This window comes from Salmo trutta, chromosome 35 (assembly GCF_901001165.1).
Source record: "Salmo trutta chromosome 35, fSalTru1.1, whole genome shotgun sequence".
NCBI classification, from domain to species: Eukaryota; Metazoa; Chordata; class Actinopteri; order Salmoniformes; family Salmonidae; genus Salmo; species Salmo trutta.
In genome coordinates this window covers 30180011-30201919 of record NC_042991.1, presented here as the reverse complement: position 1 = coordinate 30201919, position 21909 = coordinate 30180011, and the positions used below count along the sequence as shown (strand labels likewise).

The window sequence follows — 21909 nt, the reverse complement described above, 5'->3', positions numbered from 1 at the left end:
GGCCGGTGGGGAACTGCACCAAAAAAGGCGTCGGTCCGTGCTTACTGAGGTGTAGCCTACAGTGTTGCCTGACATTGACTTTTATGAATGCTATCTGTGGCAAGCCTACCGTTTGTAAAACACCCAAAAACGACGTCTGGACAAGACCAAAAAAAGATGTCCAGCAGATGTCGGCTCGTGCTTACTGGGGTGTAGCCTACGATGTCGGCCACAATGGAATTTTATGAATGCCCATCCATCTGGTAGACCCACCTTTTTTAAACAGGTCATTGTATTGGCTTTATTAGTCCTGATTCCTGTGACTAATCAATTTGGCTATTTAAGCTCTGAATATCAGCTACCCAACTTCATCAGGAGTTATAGCGAGGCCTAGTTGCAATGTGTTTACACAGTGGGAAATGCAGAAGTATTTTATTTTTGCTATGATCAGCTTGTCAATAATTGACAGATACAAACTTGAAACCACTGATCATGACAATGGGGTGAAACTCCTGGACAACAGATGTGATTGTCTATTCCATATTGTCCATTTTACATTGACCTATCCTGTTTTTTTTGGATATGTTGTTTGTTAACATGACAGCTGCATTTTTTATTTAATAGAGCGCAATTTAGGTTAGGCTTGATTGGAGAAACTTGCACGATGTAAAAAGTGTCCGTCTCATTACATTGTCATACATTGTATCTCTAGCCTGTAGGCTACAGAAAATGCCACATACTCTTTCTACCATATCCTATATCTGCTACATGATTTCTATTAGATCATTTTTTTGATGGAACGTTGGTGGATCTCTCCAACAGACCCCTGGAGAAGTGCGCTGGGAATGGGCAAGCAAAGTATTTTGTGTCCTGCCTTTGACAAAGTGGGCACTGCTTATGAAAGGGCGGCATCAGCGCTCACCTAAAAAATCCCATATGGCACTGGTTGACAGAAATGGTCATTATTTTGGAGCAGAATTATGTAAGGTGTTATGTGTTGTTGTTGGAGGTGCGTCTCGGTCAGTTTAGCTCAGAAAATTCCGCCCTCGTCAATCTTTCGCCATAGGCGGTCGCCTAATCCTGCGTAATGAGCGGGCCGGTCGTGACTGAAAGCGTCTTGGCTCTCCACCATAGCTTTAACTCTCCACACATCTTCCTGTGATTCTTTTACACGCCATCCTGTACTGGCTGGGGAAACTACACGTCGAGTTCTGATTGGACGTCGCGCGGCACCGCCGGCAGGGAGCCAATCAGCGTGGGCCACGGTAAAACATTTCGCCCTCTCTTTTTGTAGCGCTGGTCTTTTCTGCAACAGAGCTGCTCAGGACAATTACATTGGACTGGTGCACAGAGATCCACTGGAATCATGAGAGGGCTTTTACTTGGTAAGAAAGTCTAAACAGCTTGTTCAGATGTACTAGTATTATATTGGTTTGTAGTTAATGCCGTTGTAAAAAAGGACAGAGCTATTTAGCTAAGGTTCGGTCATGGTGGCCATAAGATGGATCCAAGATTGCTAGCTATCTGAAGTTAATGCTACTGAATCAGATTGTATTTTGATTCACTCTGGCAATATTAATAATTCGTGACCTAGACTAGTTAACTAGTGACAACGACAAGATGGCTAAAAGGCGACAAGCTGAATTCAAACCTGATGAAGTAGGTTCTGGATTGTAAACTAGTTAGCTACTTATGGTTAAAATGGTTATCTGGAGTTTGGCTTGATGTGCCAACTTAAAAAAAAAATATATTATTCTGCTGAACTGTAGCCTATTCCCTACATAATTGAACGTTTGTATGTGTTATCAAGCTAACAGCTATGTATCATTTCAAGCTACGAACATGGTCTTGGACAGTGTTTGTTTGCCTCTTTCCCACCAGGTGTTCTGGGTTATTCCCTGGTGTTGATGGCCCAGGGCTTCTACTCTGCTAATGATGATGTCGTTGAACTCAACCCCTCCAACTTCAACCGGGAGGTTCTTCAGAGCGACAGCCTCTGGATCATCGAGTTTTACGCTCCTTGGTGAGTGGTTGAATCTGATGGGGGCCCAATGAGATACTGAGAACTTACCCACAAGGGTTAAATTGCCACCAAGCAGCTAGCGTTGTATGAAATCTCTTTATCCCAATAACCTGCCAAGGAGGGGGACACAAAATAGTTTGTAGACCTGGGGCGCATTCAGGAGGTTGTAGCGTTACAGAAAGTTCGGATAGAGATGTATTGTGAAGAACAGAAAACATTGTCTGTCAAGAAGAATAGGAAGTTGTCAACATTTCTGCAGTGTTCTAATCACTGAATACACATTGATATAGAAGTTCAAATAGTAGCTAGTAAACACATCGTCGCTTTGGCATAAAGTTGAAGCAAATGCACGCATCCTGACTGAAAAACATCTGTGGCAGGTCTATGCAAACCCAGAGTTGCTCATTATCACTCAGTGATTGTATTTGTGTAGCCTCCACTCTGCTAATGCAGATGGATGTAAGGCTGTGTGTCGTCTGCTGCCTGGAACAGGAAGACTAACTGTTTGTCTCCACAGGTGTGGACACTGCCAGAGCCTGACTGCTGACTGGAAGAAAACAGCCACAGCCTTGAAGGTAAATCTCTACAACTCTACAACTAGTGTTATGTCACTTATATTACACACCAATATTAATTCAACTTAAGATGTTGTAATTCAACTTCAGTTTTATTAAAGCATTATGTCACTAGCTACATAAAGTGCACATTACTACAGTGCACTCCCCATGTAGCCATCACATCCCTGCAGGATAATTGGATAACTATAAGCAGCTGATCACTATAAGCAGCTGATCACTATACCGCGTTCACTATAAGCAGCTGATCACTATAAGCAGCTGATCACTATACCGCGTTCACTATAAGCAGCTGATCACTATACCGCGTTCACTATAAGCAGCTGATCACTATACTGCGTTCACTATAAGCAGCTGATCACTATACCGCGTTCACTATAAGCAGCTGATCACTATACCGCGTTCACTATAAGCAGCTGATCACTATACCGCGTTCACTATAAGCAGCTGATCACTATACCGCGTTCACTATAAGCAGCTGATCACTATACCGCGTTCACTATAAGCAGCTGATCACTATACCGCGTTCACTATAAGCAGCTGATCACTATACCGCGTTCACTATAAGCAGCTGATCACTATACCGCGTTCACTATAAGCAGCTGATCACTATACCGCGTTCACTATAAGCAGCTGATCACTATACCGCGTTCACTATAAGCAGCTGATCACTATACCGCGTTCACTATAAGCAGCTGATCACTATACCGCGTTCACTATAAGCAGCTGATCACTATACCGCGTTCACTATAAGCAGCTGATCACTATACCGCGTTCACTATAAGCAGCTGCATCTTTTACTGCTTATCAGTGTCATGTCCTGGGTGTATATCTTTCTAGTACAAAACAAATAGAGATCATCAGCACTCTATGAGCTATACTAATGAGGGATGCAATGATTATTTCTGGCAACAGTAATGATGATAGTGGTGACATTGACTGTAACCTCTCGCTGTTCTCTCCCCCCTCAGGGCATCGTTAAGGTCGGCGCGGTGGACGCCGACCAGCACAAGTCCCTGGGCGGTCAGTACGGTGTCAGAGGCTTCCCTTCCATCAAGATCTTTGGGGCCAATAAGAGCAAGCCTGATGATTACCAAGGTACGTCTAGTAGCTGGGCCTTTCCCTGACTTTAAAGGGAGACTCAGAGATATGACATTGTAAAGCAAACAGCGTCATCCTCAGGCTCAATTCCTACCACATGTAGAGCCGTCTGCTGAATGGCATATACTGTATTATGATGTCATATTGAAGTTACCTTTAACATGGACCAGGGTTGTGTTCATTAGGGCACGCAATGGGAAACATTTTTAAAATGCTTTTCAATTGAAAAGGAAAATCAGCGTTTCTTATTGGATCAGGTAGTCCCTCCCTGTTTCAGTCCATTTTCTTCTCTTGGTGCCTAATAAACACAACAATGGGTCGTATTCATTAGTGCACACCCACAGCAAAACATTTTTGCAATGGAAAACAAAAACAAGCATTTCTAATTTGACACATTCAGGTTATCCCTTTCTATTTTTTGGTTAGTTTTCTTCTGTTTGGTGTTTAGTGAATACAACCCATGTGACTTTCTGGCAATATTTTGTATTTATTGAACCTTTATCTAACTAGGCAAGACAATTCAGAACAGATTCTTATTTACAATGATGGCCTACCAAGAGGCAAAAGGCTTCCTGCGGGGATGGGGATTAAAAAAAAGAAATGTAGGACAAAACAACCATCACGACAAGAAGCATCACAACACTACATAGAGATCTAAGACAACAACACAACATGGCAGCAACACATGACAACACATGGCAGCAACACATGACAACACAGCATGGTAGCAACACAACACAACATGGCAGTAGCACAACATGGTAGGAGCACAAACATGGTACAAACATTTAGGCACAGGCAACAGCACAAAGGATAAAAAGGTCAAGACAACAATACATCAATGTGTTCGGATTGCTGGGCTTTAATGGTGTTAATAATCTCCCTCCCTCAGGTGGGCGTAGTAGCCAGGCCATAGTGGACGCAGCCCTGAATACTCTCCGTACTCTAGTGAAGGACAGGATGAGTGGCAGGTCAGGTGGTTCTGACTACAGCAGACAGGTAACTACTACTGACGCCTTGGCTGGGTCATGTTCAGTATGGACAAAACGTTTAAAGTGAAATATGGAGGTACTACCTGTCCAACAAGAACACTAGTTATTTTCCGTCACAAAATGTTTTGCTACGTTGTACCCTACTGAACATAAGTCCTGTGTCCTACAACATAAATTTAGCCAGATTTAGCAACGTGTTGAAATAATGAAATAAAATCCCAGGGTTTTCAGAATCCTGTCAAGTCTTCTTGTTTAAACATTTTGCGCAGAGTGTAAGTGGTACGTCTAATTAAACATACTCTTTCTCCAGAGTGGTGGTGGTGGTGGAAGTAAGAAGAATGTTGTGGAGCTGACTGATGACAACTTTGACCGGCTGGTTCTGGACAGTGGTGAAGTGTGGTTGGTGGAGTTCTTCGCCCCCTGGTGTGGCCACTGCAAGAGCCTGGAGCCTGAGTGGGCGGCTGCAGCCTCGGCCGTCAAGGAGCAGACCAAGGACAAGGTCCACCTGGGAGCCGTGGACGCCACTGTGCACCAGGGTCTGGCCAGCCGCTACGGGGTGAGCAGGAACACCCACCAGTCAGATACTATCAGTGTAGCATCACCACTGATGTCTGTCTGCCTGCACACAACAGCAGAACATTCAGATTGTTCTACATTATATATTTCTAACATTCTGATTTATATAGAAATACAGGAATCGCGTCTGCTCTATTCAGGACATTTCTACCAGCAACGTTCCACAACATTTGCCTACCGAGTGTGGCCGAGGGCTGAGGTTTTTCCCGTTTCTCTTCCCGTGTCTGCAGGTCCGTGGATTCCCCACAATTAAGATCTTCAAGAAGGGGGAGGAGCCTGAGGACTACCAGGGGGGGAGGACCCGAGGTGACATCATCGCCCGTGCTCTGGACCTGTTCTCTGACAATGCCGCTCCTCCGGAACTGCTTGAGGTAGGTGTCGGTCTGGGTGTGTAGGTGTCGGTCTGGGTGTGTAGGTGTCGGTCTGGGTGTGTAGGTGTCGGTCTGGGTGTGTGTGTGTCGGTCTGGGTGTGTGTGTGTGTGTCGGTCTGGGTGTGTGTGTGTGTGTCGGTCTGGGTGTGTGTGTGTGTGTCGGTCTGGGTGTGTGTGTGTGTGTCGGTCTGGGTGTGTGTGTGTGTGTCGGTCTGGGTGTGTGTGTGTGTGTCGGTCTGGGTGTGTGTGTGTGTGTCGGTCTGGGTGTGTGTGTGTGTGTCGGTCTGGGTGTGTGTGTGTGTGTCGGTCTGGGTGTGTGTGTGTGTGTCGGTCTGGGTGTGTGTGTGTGTGTCTGTGTGTGTGTGTGTGTCGGTGTGTGTGTGTCGGTCTGGGTGTGTGTGTGTGTGTGTGTGTGTCGGTGTGTGTGTGTGTGTGTCGGTGTGTGTGTGTCGGTCTGGGTGTGTGTGTGTGTGTGTGTCGGTCTGGGTGTGTGTGTGTGTGTGTCGGTCTGGGTGTGTGTGTGTGTGTGTCTGGGTGTTGTGTGTGTGTGTGTGTGTGTGTCGGTCTGTGTGTGTGTGTGTGTGCTGTGTCGGTTGGGTGTGTGGTGTGGTGTGTGTGTCGGTCTGGTGTGTGTGTGTGTGTGTGTCGGTCTGGGTGTGTGTGTGTGTGTGTGTGTCGGTCTGGTGTGTGTGTGTGGGTGTCGGTTCTGGGTGTGTGTGTGTGTGTGTGTGTGCTGGTGTCTGGTGTGTTGTGTGTGTCGGTCTGGGTGTGTGTGTGTGTGTGGGTCGGTCTGGGTGTGTGTGTGTGTGTGTGTCGGTCTGGGTGTTGTGTGTGTGTGTGTCGGTCTGGGTGTGGTGTGGTGTGTCGGTCTGGGTGTGTGTGTGTGTGTGTGTCGGTCTGGGTGTGTGTGGTGTGTGTGTGTCGGTCTGGGTGTGTTGTGTGTGTGTGTGTCGGTCTGGGTGTGTGTGTGTGTGTGTGTCGGTCTGGGTGTGTGTGTGTGTGTGTGTCGGTCTGGGTGTGTGTGTGTGTGTGTGTCGGTCTGGGTGTGTGTGTGTGTGTGTCGGTCTGGGTGTGTGTGTGTGTGTGTGTGTCGGTCTGGGTGTGTGTGTGTGTGTGTGTCGGTCTGGGTGTGTGTGTGTGTGTGTGTCGGTCTGGGTGTGTGTGTGTGTGTGTGTCGGTCTGGGTGTGTGTGTGTGTGTGTGTGTCGGTCTGGGTGTGTGTGTGTGTGTGTGTGTCGGTCTGGGTGTGTGTGTGTGTGTGTGTGTGTCGGTCTGGGTGTGTGTGTGTGTGTGTGTGTGTCGGTCTGGGTGTGTGTGTGTGTGTGTGTGTCGGTCTGGGTGTGTGTGTGTGTGTGTGTGTGTCGGTCTGGGTGTGTGTGTGTGTGTGTGTCGGTCTGGGTGTGGTGTGTGTGTCGGTCTGGGTGGGTGTGTGTGTCGGTCTGGGTGGGTGTGTGTCGGTCTGGTGTGTGTGTGTGTCGGTATGGGTGGGTGTGTGTCGGTATGGGTGGGTGTGTGTGTGTGTCGGTATGGGTGGGTGTGTGTGTGTGTGTGTGTGTCGGTATGGGTGGGTGTGTGTCGGTATGGGTGGGTGTGTGTCGGTATGGGTGGGTGTGGGTGTGTGTGTGTGTGTCGGTATGGGTGGGTGTGGGTGTGTGTCGGTATGGGTGGGTGTGTGTGTGTGTGTCGGTATGGGTGGGTGTGTGTGTGTGTGTGTGTGTCGGTATGGGTGGGTGTGGGTGTGTGTCGGTATGGGTGGGTGTGTGTGTGTGTGTGTGTGTGTGTGTGTGTGTCGGTATGGGTGGGTGTGTGTCGGTATGGGTGGGTGTGTGTCGGTATGGGTGGGTGTGTGTCGGTATGGGTGGGTGTGTGTCGGTATGGGTGGGTGTGTGTCGGTATGGGTGGGTGTGTATGGGTGGGTGTGTGTCGGTATGGGTGGGTGTGTGTCGGTATGGGTGGGTGTGTGTGTGTGGGTGTGTGTCGGTATGGGTGGGTGTGTGTGTGTGTGTGTGTCGGTATGGGTGGGTGTGTGTGTGTGTGTGTGTCGGTATGGGTGGGTGTGTGTGTGTGTGTGTGTGTGTCGGTATGGGTGGGTGTGTGTGTGTGTGTGTGTCGGTATGGGTGGGTGGGTGTGTGTGTGTCGGTCTGGGTGGGTGGGTGTGTGTGTGTCGGTCTGGGTGGGTGTGTGTGTGTGTGTGTCGGTCTGGGTGTGTGTGTGTGTGTGTCGGTCTGGGTGTGTGTGTGTGTGTGTGTGTCGGTGTGGGTGTGTGTCGGTCTGGGGGGGGTGTGTGTGTGTGTCGGTATGGGTGTGTGTGTGTGTGTCGGTCTGGGTGTGTGTGTGGGTGTGTGTGTGTGTGTGTGTCGGTCTGGGTGTGGTGTGTGTGTCGGTCTGGGTGTCGGTCTGGGTGGGTGTGTGTGTCGGTCTGGGTGTCGGTCTGGGTGGGTGTGTGTGTGTGTGTCGGTCTGGGTGTCGGTCTGGGTGTGTGTGTGTGTGTGTCGGTCTGGGTGTGTGTGTGTGTGTGTGTGTCGGTCTGGGTGTGTGTGTGTGTGTGTGTGTGTGTCGGTCTGGGTGTGTGTGTGTGTGTGTGTGTGTGTGTGTGTGTGTGTGTGTGTGTCGGTCTGGGTGTGTGTCGGTCTGGGGGTGTGTGTGTGTGTGTGTGTGTGTGTGTGTCGGTCTGGGGGTGTGTGTGTGTGTGTGTGTGTCGGTCTGGGGGTGTGTGTGTGTGTGTGTGTGTGTGTGTGTGTGTCGGTCTGGGTGTGTGTGTGTGTGTGTGTGTCGGTCTGGGTGTGTGTGTGTGTGTCGGTCTGGGTCTGTGTGTGGGTGTGGGTCTGGGTGTGTGTGTGTGTCGGTCTGGGTGTTTGAGAGCATTAAAACAATGAAATTGTAACCCACAAGGTTCCAAGATATCATTTTTATGCTCTCCATCAAAGTTAATCATAATAAAAATATATATATTTGAACTAGAAGATAATCTTCCTTTTGAAGTTTAGTGTTCCTCTTAAGACAGACTGTTTGATTCTGAATGGTGTGTGTGTGACTCTCAGATCCTTAACGCAGATGTCCTGAAGAAGACCTGCGATGACTACCAGCTCTGTGTCATCGCTGTGCTGCCCCACATCCTGGACACAGGTTAGATGGAACTACTCTATGCCAGTTTGGACCAGTTCTGACCAGTTTACTATGCTAACTTCTATTATATCAATTTATGCTTATATTCTCAGGCTATTTGATATGGCATTTAGTCATTGTACCTCATGATGGTGCATTGATCGGCCATTTTGGATCTGTACAAGACTGACCTGTCCCTTTCCTTCCTCTTGCCTTGTTACAGGTGCAGCAGGCAGGAACAGCTACCTGGAGGTGATGATGAAGATGGCAGAGAAGTACAAGAAGAAAATGTGGGGGTCAGTATATAGAAAGAGGCTGTGTTTGAGCGCATCACCGACTCAGCAGAATGACTGATTTTACAAATAATTGTATCCTAAAGAAGTACTCAATAGGATTTGTAGATTATTCAGTGCAGTCGATTTCAAACTGTCTGGCTGAATGAATTTGATCTCAGACTGTGGATGGATCAATTCAACCCAATAGAATTTATTTAGTGTAATTTGATTCTCTCTCTCTAGCTGGCTGTGGACTGAGGCTGGTGCTCAGATGGAGCTGGAGGCGTCGCTGGGCATCGGAGGGTTCGGCTACCCCGCCATGACAGCCATCAACGCCCGCAAGATGAAGTTCGCCCTGCTCAAGGGCTCTTTCAGCGAGACCGGCATTCACGAGTTCCTCAGGTAGGGGGGGTGATGTCTGCTCATTTTGTGCTTTACACAGTATAGAGTAGCTCATGGATGCATCCCAATTGCACTTTATTCCCCCTGGTCAAAAGTAGTGCATTATAAAGGGAATAGGGTGCCATTTGGGACCTACCCATGCCCAACTCTCTTCCTGGTGAGATACTGGATCTGAATGCTTCTGCTCCAAGATGATTTTAAAGTCCTTGTGAACAGCCAATCAGTATACAGTATGTCCACAGTAGCATTCTGAGGTGTATCTTCTGTCTCTCCTAGGGATCTATCTGTTGGCCGCGGCTCCACTGCTACCGTTGGGGGCGGGGCTTTGCCTAAGATCAACTCAGTTGATGCCTGGGACGGCAAAGATGGAGAGGTGAGTGAGAAGGGTCAAAGGTCACGGGGTGGATGGGATGCGGACGTTTTCCTACCATAATACAGTTTTGGCTGAACGAGGTGACTTGAGCTTCTTTTGAAATGGTGAAGAATGGCTTTGGACAAGTCTTGCCTGGGGCCTGTTCAGGAGGATGTAACGTTACAGAACATTACCAAACTTCCAGATATAAATGTACAGTGTAGAACAGATGTCAGGGAGAATAGACTCATTGAATACATCACAGGGCAGTATTGACTAGAAACCAAACGGACTGAAATGGCATCATCTGATATTGTTTTCTTTCAAAAACTTTTTCTGTTGCAAAATGTTTTGCTGTAGTTTGCAACGGTTTACACTAATGACTATGACCCATATTTTGTATTGTCTGGCCAGTTCTAACATCTTTTATCCTCAGCTTCCCGTGGAGGATGACTACGACCTGAGTGACGTGGACTTGGACGACGACATTGGGAAGGAAGAGTTGTGAGAGCCCAGCTTTCCGGGCAGGCCGATCCAGACGGATACGGTTGGGCGCCATCTTGTCTGTCTGGTCTAACTTGGCGCGACCCGTCTCTTCTCTCCCATGGAACAATGTGTAGATTGGGTCGCCCAGTTATTGAAGTACTCCAGAAGAGGAAAGAAATTAAGAGCATAGCCCTGTTTGAATAATTTAGAAAAGTATCCTTCCTTTGTTACCTTGATAGAGCACAGATCTATAAGGAGAGGTCTATAAGGATAGGAGAGGTGCAAGCAAGGTTACCAGACAATTTGACCAATCCAACCAATTCAGATCTGTGATCATTTAAAGGAAGGTAGAAGGGAAGGAAATAAGTATACATTTCTGAAGTATTTGAACAGGGCCAGAGAGAAATGCAGCTTCACACATCATCTCCGTCTGTCTGTCAAGTGGGGAGGCGTGGCCTGCAGTAGACTTCGCCCATTGAGAATGATAGAGATATTATCTTTTATATATGTCCCATTATGGCGTCTGAGTGCACAGGCAGCGCCATTGAGGCAATCTTCATTTTGAAGTAGTCCATTTTCTTCTAGAAGTTGGCAAGCAAACTGAAAAGGTGCACTGCCACCTAGTGTTATGTTTGAACCGGTAAAAAGCCAAAGTTGGTGATTTACTGGCAACTGCAGTTATGGAATGTTTGCTCAAGAGTGTCATTCATTGGCTGATCCCTCCTGATGATCCGGATGGAATCATGGGATCCTTCCTTATCCCATAGGAATCCCCACCCAGTTGACTACTTTAAAATGGTGGAAGCCCTCAATGTCCATGCCAAAACCGGTCATATCCATCTAGAATCCTCGTACTCTATGACTTCGCCTTACAGACCTGCTGAACATTATATTTTCTGATTTAGTCTTTTTTTTTGTTCTCGTTGAGAACATCAGTGATTTTAAATTGTCTGTGCAGGACAAAGGGGAATGTGGGACTTCTTGTGTAGATTCTTCTTACACAACTTTATTTTGATTGTTTTCACACAATGACATTTTTGTTAAAAATAAATAAAGAGAATAAAAAGTCACTGTTTCATTATTCATGTAAACTGCTGAGAATGACAAGCAGAGCTCAGGCACAGCTATGACCTCTAATTGGACTAGGGAACCTCTAACCCTTTCACTGGACTGCAAGCGTGTATCTGTATTTTTAATCTTTGTCACCCGCAATTGGAACCAACCCACTGTACTCATATCCTAGCTACACAAACTGTAAAAGCAGCATATTAGTGAAGCAAGGCTTGTGTTGTAGAACTTTTTTTTTTTTTTTTTACCATAAAGAAGTCTGAAATAAACAACTGAAAGTTGCATTTATAAATTTTTTTCTGATGTACTTCTGGAGCAGCAGGCTAAAAACAACGTTAAGGGAACACACGTTTGCGACGTAGTTTTCGGGGTCAGGGTCCCCAAAGTGTGTTCTTATTGGGAACTGAGAAAATCCACTCTGTTGGCAAGCCCTGTGGAGCTAAACAAACCAGTGACTGCAAAAGATTACAATATACTGGTTTTAATACATCACTGGAACTTTCTGTACAGTTGGGTATTAAAACAAATTTTCAAAATTCCTGTGCTGCAGAAACAGTATATAGTTAAAGTGAAAAACATTTTTGAATGCCTAACTAATATTACATTTAGAGCAAAGGTCGCAATGAGACGACCCATGGTTTTTACGTGTTAGTAATTTAGTAGATAATTAGGGTTAAGTGTCTTGCTCAAGGGTACATCAACAGATTTTTCACCTAGTCAGCTCAGGGATTCAAACCAGCAACCCTTCAGTTACTGTCCCAACGCTCTTAATTGTTAGGCTACCTGCCGCCCCGGTTGACGTACAAAATATTGGTTTTGGTTGATTTCTTCTTACCGTGACACGTCAGGGGAAAAAGTGATAATACTTACTAGTGTAATAATACATTCAGTACAAATATTAAGATATGGCACTTCACTTTGACTAAAGTAAGGCAAGCAAAAATAAAACATTAAGTAAAACATTTGCAAGGAAATGTCATAAGAGTCTATCAGTGGTACTGTGGGTGTAGAATTTGATGTTTCATGATGCAAAACATATATCGCTGTAGAATGCATTTTGAAACCGCTGCATTGGGATATTGGAAACTGCTATCCTGGTCCCAGATCTGTTTGTGCTGTCTTGCCAACTCCATGCAATAGAGAGAACAAACAGATCTGGGATCAGGCTAGGGAACTACTGATGATGTAAACAAGACATGGAATGAGAGAATATAAAATGGCTGCCTGATATGGATGTTGTAATGACAACTGTGCCTCTTCCACCTCTTTCTCGTGTGTGTTGGATGGGGGATGATACAGCGATCTCTCCACTTTCCTTTCTTCAGAAGTGTGTGTGTGTATCTGTCTTCAGAACTGGCGAGCGGTCCCCTGGTCAGATTGCAGGAGCCGGACGATGGAAGGGTCACTCTTGGCACCTTTGATGAACTCCTCCAGAGAGAGTTTACCTATAGTCCAGAAGAAACCCCAGGTTAGCAACACACACTACACTGTAAACACCAAAAATCACATTATTTGCACAGCAGGGGGGGGGGGAAACCTCTGAACGAGGTCACCAGAAATCCATACTGTTTCAATACACAGACATAGCACATAAGAGCTCAAGTGAAATACCCATTCAAGACATAATGTAGGCTCAGGTTTTGTGGACTCAAGTTTGCACTGTAAATGATTGTCGCTAGAACAAGTCGAAGAACGAGATGTTTAAAAGCAAAGAAAAACTCACCGTCTTTGTCTACGTCCATCTGTCTGAAGATTTTATCTGTCCGTTTCTCTGGCGTCGACTCATCTTCTGGCATCTTCATCACTGAGGACACCATCTTGTAGATCGCCTGCGGAAGGAAGAGCAATGTATCTTGGGCAAAACAGTTTCATTAAGCTCGTAAGGTATTAAAAAGTTACATTCTTCAAGAATCAATGTGTACACAGTTTGACCATTAAACAACAGGGTAAATCGCAAATAGTGCCTTTAAAAAAGTATTCAATGTTCTCTGTCAGAATGGAACTATTCTGCAGTCAGGTTACCACCTGGAAAAATCCTCACGGGGTCTCTAGCTTTATAAAAACATCACTGAGACAGGAGCATATGGTCTGAGGACACTTTAACAAGGGAATTTGTTTATTCAGGTTCATTTGTATCAGCACCACACACACAATCGCCTGAGCCAACACTGATACGGAACAGGCTGCTCAGGCCACGATGGTGGGGAGAGCAAATATCACCATGTTGATAAAGGAGAATAAAAGGAGAACAAATCGCAGCCGATGTTCATGACTTGTGGTAAAAATATGTTTATGACATCACGGCTGTGAGTAATAAAGAACATATCACGCAGATATATACAGTAAAAGAAAAGTCGTAAATAGGAGAGACAGATCCTGTCGGAGGTCTTTAGAATCCACAGTGAAAACTATGGCAATTTTAAAGGTAGACTCAGCAAGATGACGTTGCAACGAGCAGCACCGCAGATATTGAGATGAGCGCGATGCAAGACTTTGTCTCTCACATGGTCACACACAGTATCTGCACATGTGCACGGGTGCGCTTCACGCTACAGTGTGGTAGCTATGGGATTAATCTGGAGGCGAAAGAAACACACGCCTGTTTAGGCGAGGTGCTGGCTAGCAGAGTAGAACACTTGATTAAGAAAATAAGCTCAGATCCAGACAGCTTGTCTGTCAAAACCTTGGTTATTAAATTATTGCATCTGAGCTCCTAGAGTGAGGCTCTCCTTTTCTTTTTCAAGCTATGGGATCAAAACATCAAAGAAGTTTGGCCTCATCATTAGTTATTGCGAAAATTGACCGGATATTGTCCTTACTTCGTGCATGCAACATCATATCGCTGAGTCTACCATTAATATGGCCATCTATCAGTCATTTTTATCCAAAGCAACGGACAGAACTATCAACATTGACAATGACACATATTCAGAATATGTGGTGCATGCAGGAGTCACACCCACAACCCTGGTACTGCTAGCACCATGTACTGCTAGCACCATGTACTGCTAGCACCATGTACTGCTAGCACCATGTACTGTTAGAATAAAAGGTGCTTCCTAGAACTATAAATAGTTATTTGGTTATTCCTGTTGGGACACTCAATGGAAAACCCTCAGAGGTTTATTGAAAAAGGTTCACTGAGCCATCAGAACCACCTCACCTCATTGGTAGACTACATCTCACCTGTACAATCTCCAGCATCTCAGCCCGGCTGATGTAACCGTTCCCATCCAGGTCATACATACTGAAGGCCCAGCGCAGCTTCTGCTCCAGGCCTCCGCGCGACGTAACGCTCAGCGCAATGATGAACTCCCGGAAGTCAATGGTGGCGTCGCCGTTGGTGTCGAATGTCCGGAAGACGTGCTCGGCGAACTTGGAAGCGTCGCCATACGGGAAGAAGTTGGCGTAGATCTTCTTGAACTCTTCGACGGTCAGGTGGCCCGTGGGGCAGTCTTTGAGGAAGCCTCTGTACCATTCCTGAAGCTCGTAGTCAGAAAACTCTGTGTTCTCGCGCAGGTCGTTCAGCACTTCGGGACGCAGTTTGCTGTTCTGTTTCCCCATGACTGCCTCTCTGCAACAAAGTTTAGAACCTCAAGGGTCTTTCCTGGTTAAATTACGGTGAAATGTAATGTGGAGCCTCTTTCACAGTCTACTGGGCTGCTAGTCTTGGGATCTGATCTCCACCACGCAGGACTGCAGGTCCCCCTTCTGCTCTCCTCAAGATGTCTGTCTGTTGGCTGGCTGCTCGATCAATGTCCTCTTCCTCTGTTCCTACGGGAGATGGAACACTCTCATTAGGAACATCAAGTGAAACACCAGTGATAGTGCGGTTTTGATTAAACCAATTTGTCTGGATGTTGTGTAATAACTTGTGAGGTTGAAGAACCACCTCAAACAGTCCAATGTTGATTCATACTGAATGATGGTTATTATAAACTGGGTGGTTCGAGCCCTGAATGCTGATTGTATGACAACCGTGGTATATCAGACCTTATACCACGGGTATGACAAAACATTTATTTTTACTACTCTAATTACATTGGTAACCAGTTATAATAGCAATAAGGCACCTCGGGGGTTTGTGATATATGGCCAATATACTGCTTTTAAGGGCTGTATCCAGGCACTATCCGTGCTTAAGAACACCCTTTAGCCGTGGTTATATACCACACCCACTCGTGCCTTATTGCTTAATTATAACGTTTGACCAAAGAGGCTTTGAACAGCCTATGAGCAGTGGCAGAGTGATACTGATAAGATGACAACTGAGATGCTCCGAGTGCCACTCGGGAGGGCGAGACCTGGTCTCCGAGGCAACCACTTGAATGCCCTCACGCGGTGAGAATTTATCGACCGTTTGCCATGCGATGGAAGGAGGGTGGCTGGGAGCATTCTAGGATTCAATACGTCAGTCTTGTCTCTCAAAAAGGTCAGCACGGCACAAGATGCTGTTACCTCAGAAGCCAACCATTAGATAATCCAGGTAACTAGGTTAGGCCACGTGGGAGGTGGTTACAGACACAGGCAGGGGTTTTCAGTTGTATGTGTGTCTATGTGCAAGAGAGCGTGACGGAGAGAAAGAAAGAATGTGTGAAAAAGAGGAGAATAACAGGGAATCTGGCATCACAGCATATTGGTCATTTTTTAACACAGATTCACAAGAGAACGCATCTAATTAGCCTACTGGGAAAATTGAAGGAAATTTGCCACTGCAGGGGGCTTCTTGGGCCTTTTTGAGGGCATTATTGTAAAAGTGTGTGTGGTGTCCGTGTGTGTGAGAGAGAGAAAGAGAACTTGCAATAGAAAAAGTAACACGTATCAAAGGAAAACCCTAATTTCTAGGTAGGATATACCATGGAAGCCGCGGTGACTGCACACACATGGCACACATTTAATGACACATTATATAACACTTCCTCTCCCTCCACTTTACCAACAAAGCTTTTATTGGCCAGAGAGAGAAAAGGTCATATGATCCTGTTCTCTCTTTACCTCTCTCTTTCTCCGTTTACCTCTCTTTCTCTCTGTCCTCTGAGGCACAGGACAGATTATACCAGAGACAGTTGCAGAGGACAGAAACTAATTGGGCTTGTGACTGTGCTCTAACACGCTTCTCGAAAGGCCTCTCATCTCGGAAAGAATCATGTGTCCACACTCCACAGTCCTTAATGTAATTTCCTGCAGTTTCCTCGATCTGAGTCGCAATGTAAACGGAGCTCTAAGGGATGAGTGGATTGGGAGTAGCCTGAACTCTCCCTGTCACACCACCACTAACCCTAGCTTGGTTTACAGCTGTGCAAAGCTGGGAATGAAACATCACAGACACACACACCCATCCAGAGCCCGACCGCACCCCCTGGCCCCAGTGTAACACCCCCAGAATGCAACAGGCAGCGCCTCCCCTGGACTGGGTCACATGAACGGTTTTCCACGCCAGCTCACTGTGCTTGGCAGGGCTAGGTCAGTCATAAACACAGGCTTTGCTATTTATTCCCTCCTTGCACACAAACCCACAAGACATCCAAAAAGATTCCATTCCAGATAGAAATGGCTGTTATTTTTTTACTTCTAATTTTAAAGTTTTTAAAAACGCTTAGTAGCCTACACTCCAATAGATGCCCATGAAGTAACCACTTTATCATACAGTTGTATGATAATGCATTATATAGCACAACACTATAGCAACAATGTCATGTAGTAATTCTTTAAGATGAAGATTTTGCTGGACAGCAATTCAAGTTTACACACAGTGAAGGATGGGCATATGTTTGTTAAAAGCAATGTCTTCCTTTGCGGATGTCTTACTGAAAAAGAGCTAGATAGGGAAGAACTGTAAGCTATGTGGATCTCCTCACAGACCTAGAACAATAAGCTCTACAAAATGGCAGTCACGCACATACCGTGTCAGTGGCTGATATCTACCCAGTCTGGTACTTGGCAGGTTACACAGCATTACATTTGACAGGTGTTTTCACAGCTAGAACCTTAGCCTAATACTGCCAATTCAAATGATGTATTCAGTGCCATGAACAGAAGTTGGGATGGCAATCTAGCCCTGTTTTCTTGTGTATAGAAAGTATTTGTGATTCAAACAAACTGCAACGTTCACCTAACAGATTATTAATGTTTGAGCCAACATCCGCAGATTTGACCACAAAAAAACTGTGTCTAGAGTGGTACCACGTCAGCACGTTGCAGTTTGTCTTTGTCTGTTTTTATGGCATGAAGGTGGCAGTATAATGACGTTTCCCTTCCTCCTTGTAGACTATATCATGGTGGAAAATGTTACTGACTGGTGCTATTTGGATTGCTGTCATACCTTGTCCATAGACTGCTTACAGGGTAAGCAAACCAATATGCCATTTGGGTGAACTATCCCTTTGTTATTTTCCCCCATTGCGTTCCAACAGGTATTCAAGCAGGTGGCGTCACTCCTATGTGAAGTGCAGACGACTCATTGTGCTATCTGTTGTAAGATGCTTTTTTTACCAACCAAAAAAAATGGTTTAGTTTGCGTGTTTTCATATGCTGATAGAACCACTTTTGATTTGTATGTGGGAAAAGAACAGGCCTCACTAAATTCACATATGAACTCCAGTGACATCCATTAGGTCTATTTTCTGAGATTGTGAAACTGGTTGTCCCCTATTAAACCTAGATTCCTTCCACAGCACGTTCACACCATGAGCAGCCCCGTGAGATTATTATTTCACATTCAATGCCCTGCGTCCCAAAAGGCACCCTATTCCTTATTTAGGCCTAGTGCACTCCTTTGACCACAGCCCTATGGAACCTGGTCAAAAGTAACATTGGAATAGGGTGCACTATTCACTACATTGGAATAGGGTGCCATTTTGGACACAACCAATGTCTGCCTTTTCTCTCAGTAACACGACAACAGTCTTTCTCTTGTTGCTCTGGCTCTACCACTTACTGTAGTCTGTAGAAGCCCCCCCCCATCCCGATCAACCCTTTACCCAATAACCATGGCTACCGTTGTTCCACTTTTTCCACTGGCTAATGAAAATATTTTTGCACAGCTTCCAGATTCCACACACTCACACGGCATGCATTTCCCCGACTGGGGAGTGAGTCCTGTCTCACCTCTGACCCCCGAAAATCCCACTCTCTGACTTACAAACACACTTCCATTTCTAACGGTATGTAGCAAATCATCAGGTCCAGTAAATCACACATTACACATGACTCTAGTAACCCCTAACCCCAGTGTCGGTGACCGTTGCCGTGGAGCTCGTTACCTTACACATGGCCTACAGGCAGGCTTAGTGACATCATCACATGCCGGGGGAGACCCCATCCCCTACAGGCAGGCTTAGTGACATCATCACATGCCGGGGGAGACCCCATCCCCTACAGGCAGGCTTAGTGACATCATCACATGCCAGGGGAGACCCCATCCCCTACAGGCAGGCTTAGTGACATCATCACATGCCGGGGGAGACCCTGACTGGTGTCAAAAGATTCCCCCCAACACAAAGCACCATCTCTCTCCGGCTGCAGTGAACCAGACGATCACAGTCAAAACAAACAGCAGGCTGTTAACCATTTGGAGAATTCCCAGTATCCCCCCAGAATAGCATTGTTGGCAATGGTGCTCCGTTTAATGATGCCTGTCAGGGGGCGTCAACATGCACATTTCCCATTGCTGACTACTGCTCCAGAGATGGACTGGACAGAGAAAATATTATTTGGTCCGTCTGTATTTATCATAGCGTTTTGCTGGGAATGCAAATGGCCAATCCATCACGTGACGTGCTTGGGGAGAGAGAACCCAGCTAGACAGCGTACTGGCATTGAGAATCTCCTTACCGTAGCATGCTGTGAAGCTGACTGGGCTTCAATTAAATATGTACTAGTGAACTGAACGTCTTTATGGAGGATTACCGTTAAAGTCACTCATTCACACCTCTGTCAAAGTTGGCTGTGATGAGACTTTTGAGAAAAGCTAGGTCAGGAGATGACCCAGTATTTGATCGAGGAGGGGAAAAGACATTTCCAAACCATTCTCACTTCCATCTGTGAGTGTGAGGTTTACTGAGGCAGTGTCAGAAAAGCATGAACTGTAGCAGACATATATAGTCCCTTGACACACCTGTCTCCACGGCAACACCATGGTGCTGACTTATGCAAGGGAGGAGGCAGTAACTAGCCAACTGGGGCACATCTCCAACTGGGCACAGCATTCAAAGCATTGCAGATATAACTGGAGCACATAGAACCGCAGACACACGTCTGTATTCAACTTGTTAGAAAAGAGGGTTCATTCTAGTAGTAGTTGTACCTGATACATTCTGAACATCCTGTTCTGTTATCTCCAAATAAAAGTGACTTGAGAGAAAAAAAATATTATTGTGTAGAATATGACACAATGTGATATCTGCTGGGAAAAAAATTATTCAATGTCTTCAACCATAATCCTCTCAATGTTTCTATAAATCCTTTTATATTTCCCCCCCAAAAAAGCTACGACATCGACTTTGACTATTGCCACACCTTACATAAATCATATAATATGCCATTCTATTTTCCTAGTCCACAATAACCCCCATATGAGCTTCTCTCTGCTGCAGAAAACACCACTGTGACAACATGGTCATACGCATGATCAGATATCTAACCATGGCAAGAAAGTTGCCGATTTTAAACTACAGTCTGAAGGACGCAAGATTATGCACATAGATTATGCGCATCGCCATATTGAGCCAACATCGAGCATATAAAACGATTAAAATAAATATTGAACTGTCCACAAACTCAACGTTTTATACTTAGTCCTGGCTTACGATGTTGTGCTGTCGGCTGAAGATGGGTAGGCCTATCCAGTCCGGTTGTGTCCAAGTTGCGGCTCAATACCGTTAACTTTTATTTCTAACGCTTCAATAGAAAAACTAAACTCAAGTAAATTAAGGTTACAATTACCTTGAGATGGTATAAGCAACCGTATTCAGTCTGAACATTAAACTATTGAAAGGACAACACAACTAAAAACTATTTTTGAAGGAAGTTCTGTTTGAAAATATATTCAGAGATCAGGATAAACAACTTCTTCATGCAACGCTGGTTCCTCATTTTGCATGATATACGACACATCCACGGCTGCTCTGCTTTACACGGACTCGCCCAATTCTCTCGTGGGGGATGTCTTTTCCATCTAATAGCAGTCGTTTTACTTTTATACTGCCTCATAATGGCATTTGATAGGCTACTTTAATTTTTAAAAAATAACCCTTTCCCGCAATGGAATGTATGTATTTTTGAATGAAGGCCTTCGGTAATAAATTCTCAAATAATATTACTGCCAATAGGCCCCTCCTACTAGGATATAGAACAATCCACACTCGCTACCACAAGATTTGCTCTGCTGATACAGTAGCGGGAACGTAACTGTAACTGGTGGGTCACGTACAATCTGCAGGTCCAATGGAAGGATATCTGATCGGTGTGGGTATTTAATTGCACATTCTGGATTTGTTTAAACGTTTGGTGTTAGTCTTGCAACCGTATCATATTACACTCATTATTTATTTTATAAGAAGTTTGGACTACGTTACAATAGTAAATACTGTACTAATATAAATTCATAGGAACATTGCATTCTATGTGTCAATTCGGTTGTTATCAAGTCAGTTAACGGACCCTTGTTCAATATAAAAGGCCTAGGCCGATAGAATTTACATTTACATTTACGTCATTTAGCAGACGCTCTTATCCAGAGCGACTTACAAATTTACTTTAAGAATGCTCAATAAGTTATACAGTCGTGGCCAAAAGTTTTGAGAATTACACAAATATTAATTTCCACAAAGTTTGCTGCTTCAGTGTCTTTAGATATTTTTGTCAGATGTTACTATGGAATACTGAAGTATAATTGCAAGCATTTCATAAGTGTCAAAGGCTTTTATTGACAATTACATGAAGTTGATGCAAAGAGTCAATCTTTGCAGTGTTGACCCTTCTTTTTCAAGACCTCTGCAATCCGCCCTGGCATGCTGTCAATTAACTTCTGGGCCACATCCTGACTGATGGCAGCCCATTCTTGCATAATCAATGTTTGGAGTGTGTCAGAATTTGTGGGTTTTTGTTTGTCCACCCGTCTCTTGAGGATTGACCACAAGTTCTCAATGGGATTAAGGTCTGGGGAGTTTCCTGGCCATGGACCCAAAATATCGATGTTTTGTTCCCGGAGCCACTTAGTTATCACTTTTTCCTCATGGCAAGGTGCTCCATCATGCTGGAAAAGGCATTGTTCATCAAACTGTTCCTGGATGGTTGGGAGAAGTTGCTCTCAGAGGATGTGTTGGTACCATTCTTTATTCATGGCTGTGTTCTTAGGCAAAATTGTGAGTGAGTCCACTCCCTTGGCTGAGAAGCAACTCCACACATGAATGGTCTCAGGATGCTTTACTGTTGGCATGACACAGGACTGATGGTAGCGCTCACCTTGTCTTCTCCGGACAAGCTTTTTTCCAGATGCCCCAAACAATCGGAAAGGGGATTCATCAGAGAAAATGACTTTACCCCAGTCCTCAGCAGTCCAATCCCTGTACCTTTTGCAGAATATCAGTCTGTCCCTGATGTTT

At 45.4% G+C, this 21909-nt stretch overlaps 2 protein-coding genes across 8 annotated transcripts; one reads left to right on the top strand and one right to left on the bottom strand.

The window, feature by feature from the left end:
* The first annotated feature begins 1246 nt into the window (after positions 1-1246).
* On the top strand, positions 1247-10404 carry LOC115175047 (protein disulfide-isomerase A6). 3 transcript variants are annotated; one of them, XM_029734192.1, is made up of 13 exons: positions 1247-1364; positions 1861-2002; positions 2520-2577; positions 3549-3675; positions 4571-4677; positions 4940-4942; positions 4981-5226; positions 5477-5617; positions 8659-8743; positions 8946-9018; positions 9241-9399; positions 9676-9772; positions 10188-10404. In XM_029734192.1, exons 1-13 carry the CDS (start codon positions 1346-1348, stop codon positions 10257-10259), a joined length of 1329 nt encoding a protein of 442 aa, XP_029590052.1. In that variant the 5' UTR covers positions 1247-1345; the 3' UTR covers positions 10260-10404. The 3 variants fall into 3 exon arrangements, with proteins under 3 accessions (XP_029590052.1, XP_029590053.1, XP_029590051.1); XM_029734193.1 differs by lacking the exon at positions 4940-4942; XM_029734191.1 differs by lacking the exons at positions 1247-1364; positions 4940-4942 and adding an exon at positions 1585-1638 and having other exon boundaries at positions 1836-2002.
* Positions 10405-11770: 1366 nt separating this feature from the next.
* On the bottom strand, positions 11771-20433 carry LOC115175048 (hippocalcin-like protein 1). 5 transcript variants are annotated; one of them, XM_029734196.1, is made up of 4 exons: positions 20089-20433; positions 14492-15079; positions 13029-13134; positions 11771-12750 (listed from the first exon to the last, which is right to left on the bottom strand). In XM_029734196.1, exons 2-4 carry the CDS (start codon positions 14867-14869, stop codon positions 12653-12655), a joined length of 582 nt encoding a protein of 193 aa, XP_029590056.1. In that variant the 5' UTR covers positions 14870-15079; positions 20089-20433; the 3' UTR covers positions 11771-12652. The 5 variants fall into 5 exon arrangements, with proteins under 5 accessions (XP_029590056.1, XP_029590054.1, XP_029590057.1 ...); XM_029734194.1 differs by having other exon boundaries at positions 20113-20433; XM_029734197.1 differs by having other exon boundaries at positions 14492-15073; positions 20113-20433.
* Positions 20434-21909: the final 1476 nt, after the last annotated feature.

Excerpts from the sequence above, each read along its gene's own strand:
- LOC115175047 (XM_029734191.1), top strand. The coding sequence starts at position 1,600 with ATGGCTAAAAGGCGACAAGCTGAATTCAAACCTGATGAA. Across the intron at positions 2,003-2,519 it reads ATCGAGTTTTACGCTCCTTG|GTGTGGACACTGCCAGAGCC; the intron begins GTGAGTGGTTGA and ends TTGTCTCCACAG. Across the intron at positions 2,578-3,548 it reads AAACAGCCACAGCCTTGAAG|GGCATCGTTAAGGTCGGCGC; the intron begins GTAAATCTCTAC and ends CTCCCCCCTCAG.
- LOC115175048 (XM_029734196.1), bottom strand. The coding sequence starts at position 14,869 with ATGGGGAAACAGAACAGCAAACTGCGTCCCGAAGTGCTGAACGACCTG. Across the intron at positions 13,135-14,491 it reads AGATGCTGGAGATTGTACAG|GCGATCTACAAGATGGTGTC; the intron begins GTGAGATGTAGT and ends TTCCTTCCGCAG. Across the intron at positions 12,751-13,028 it reads GATGGACGTAGACAAAGACG|GTAAACTCTCTCTGGAGGAG; the intron begins GTGAGTTTTTCT and ends TCTGGACTATAG.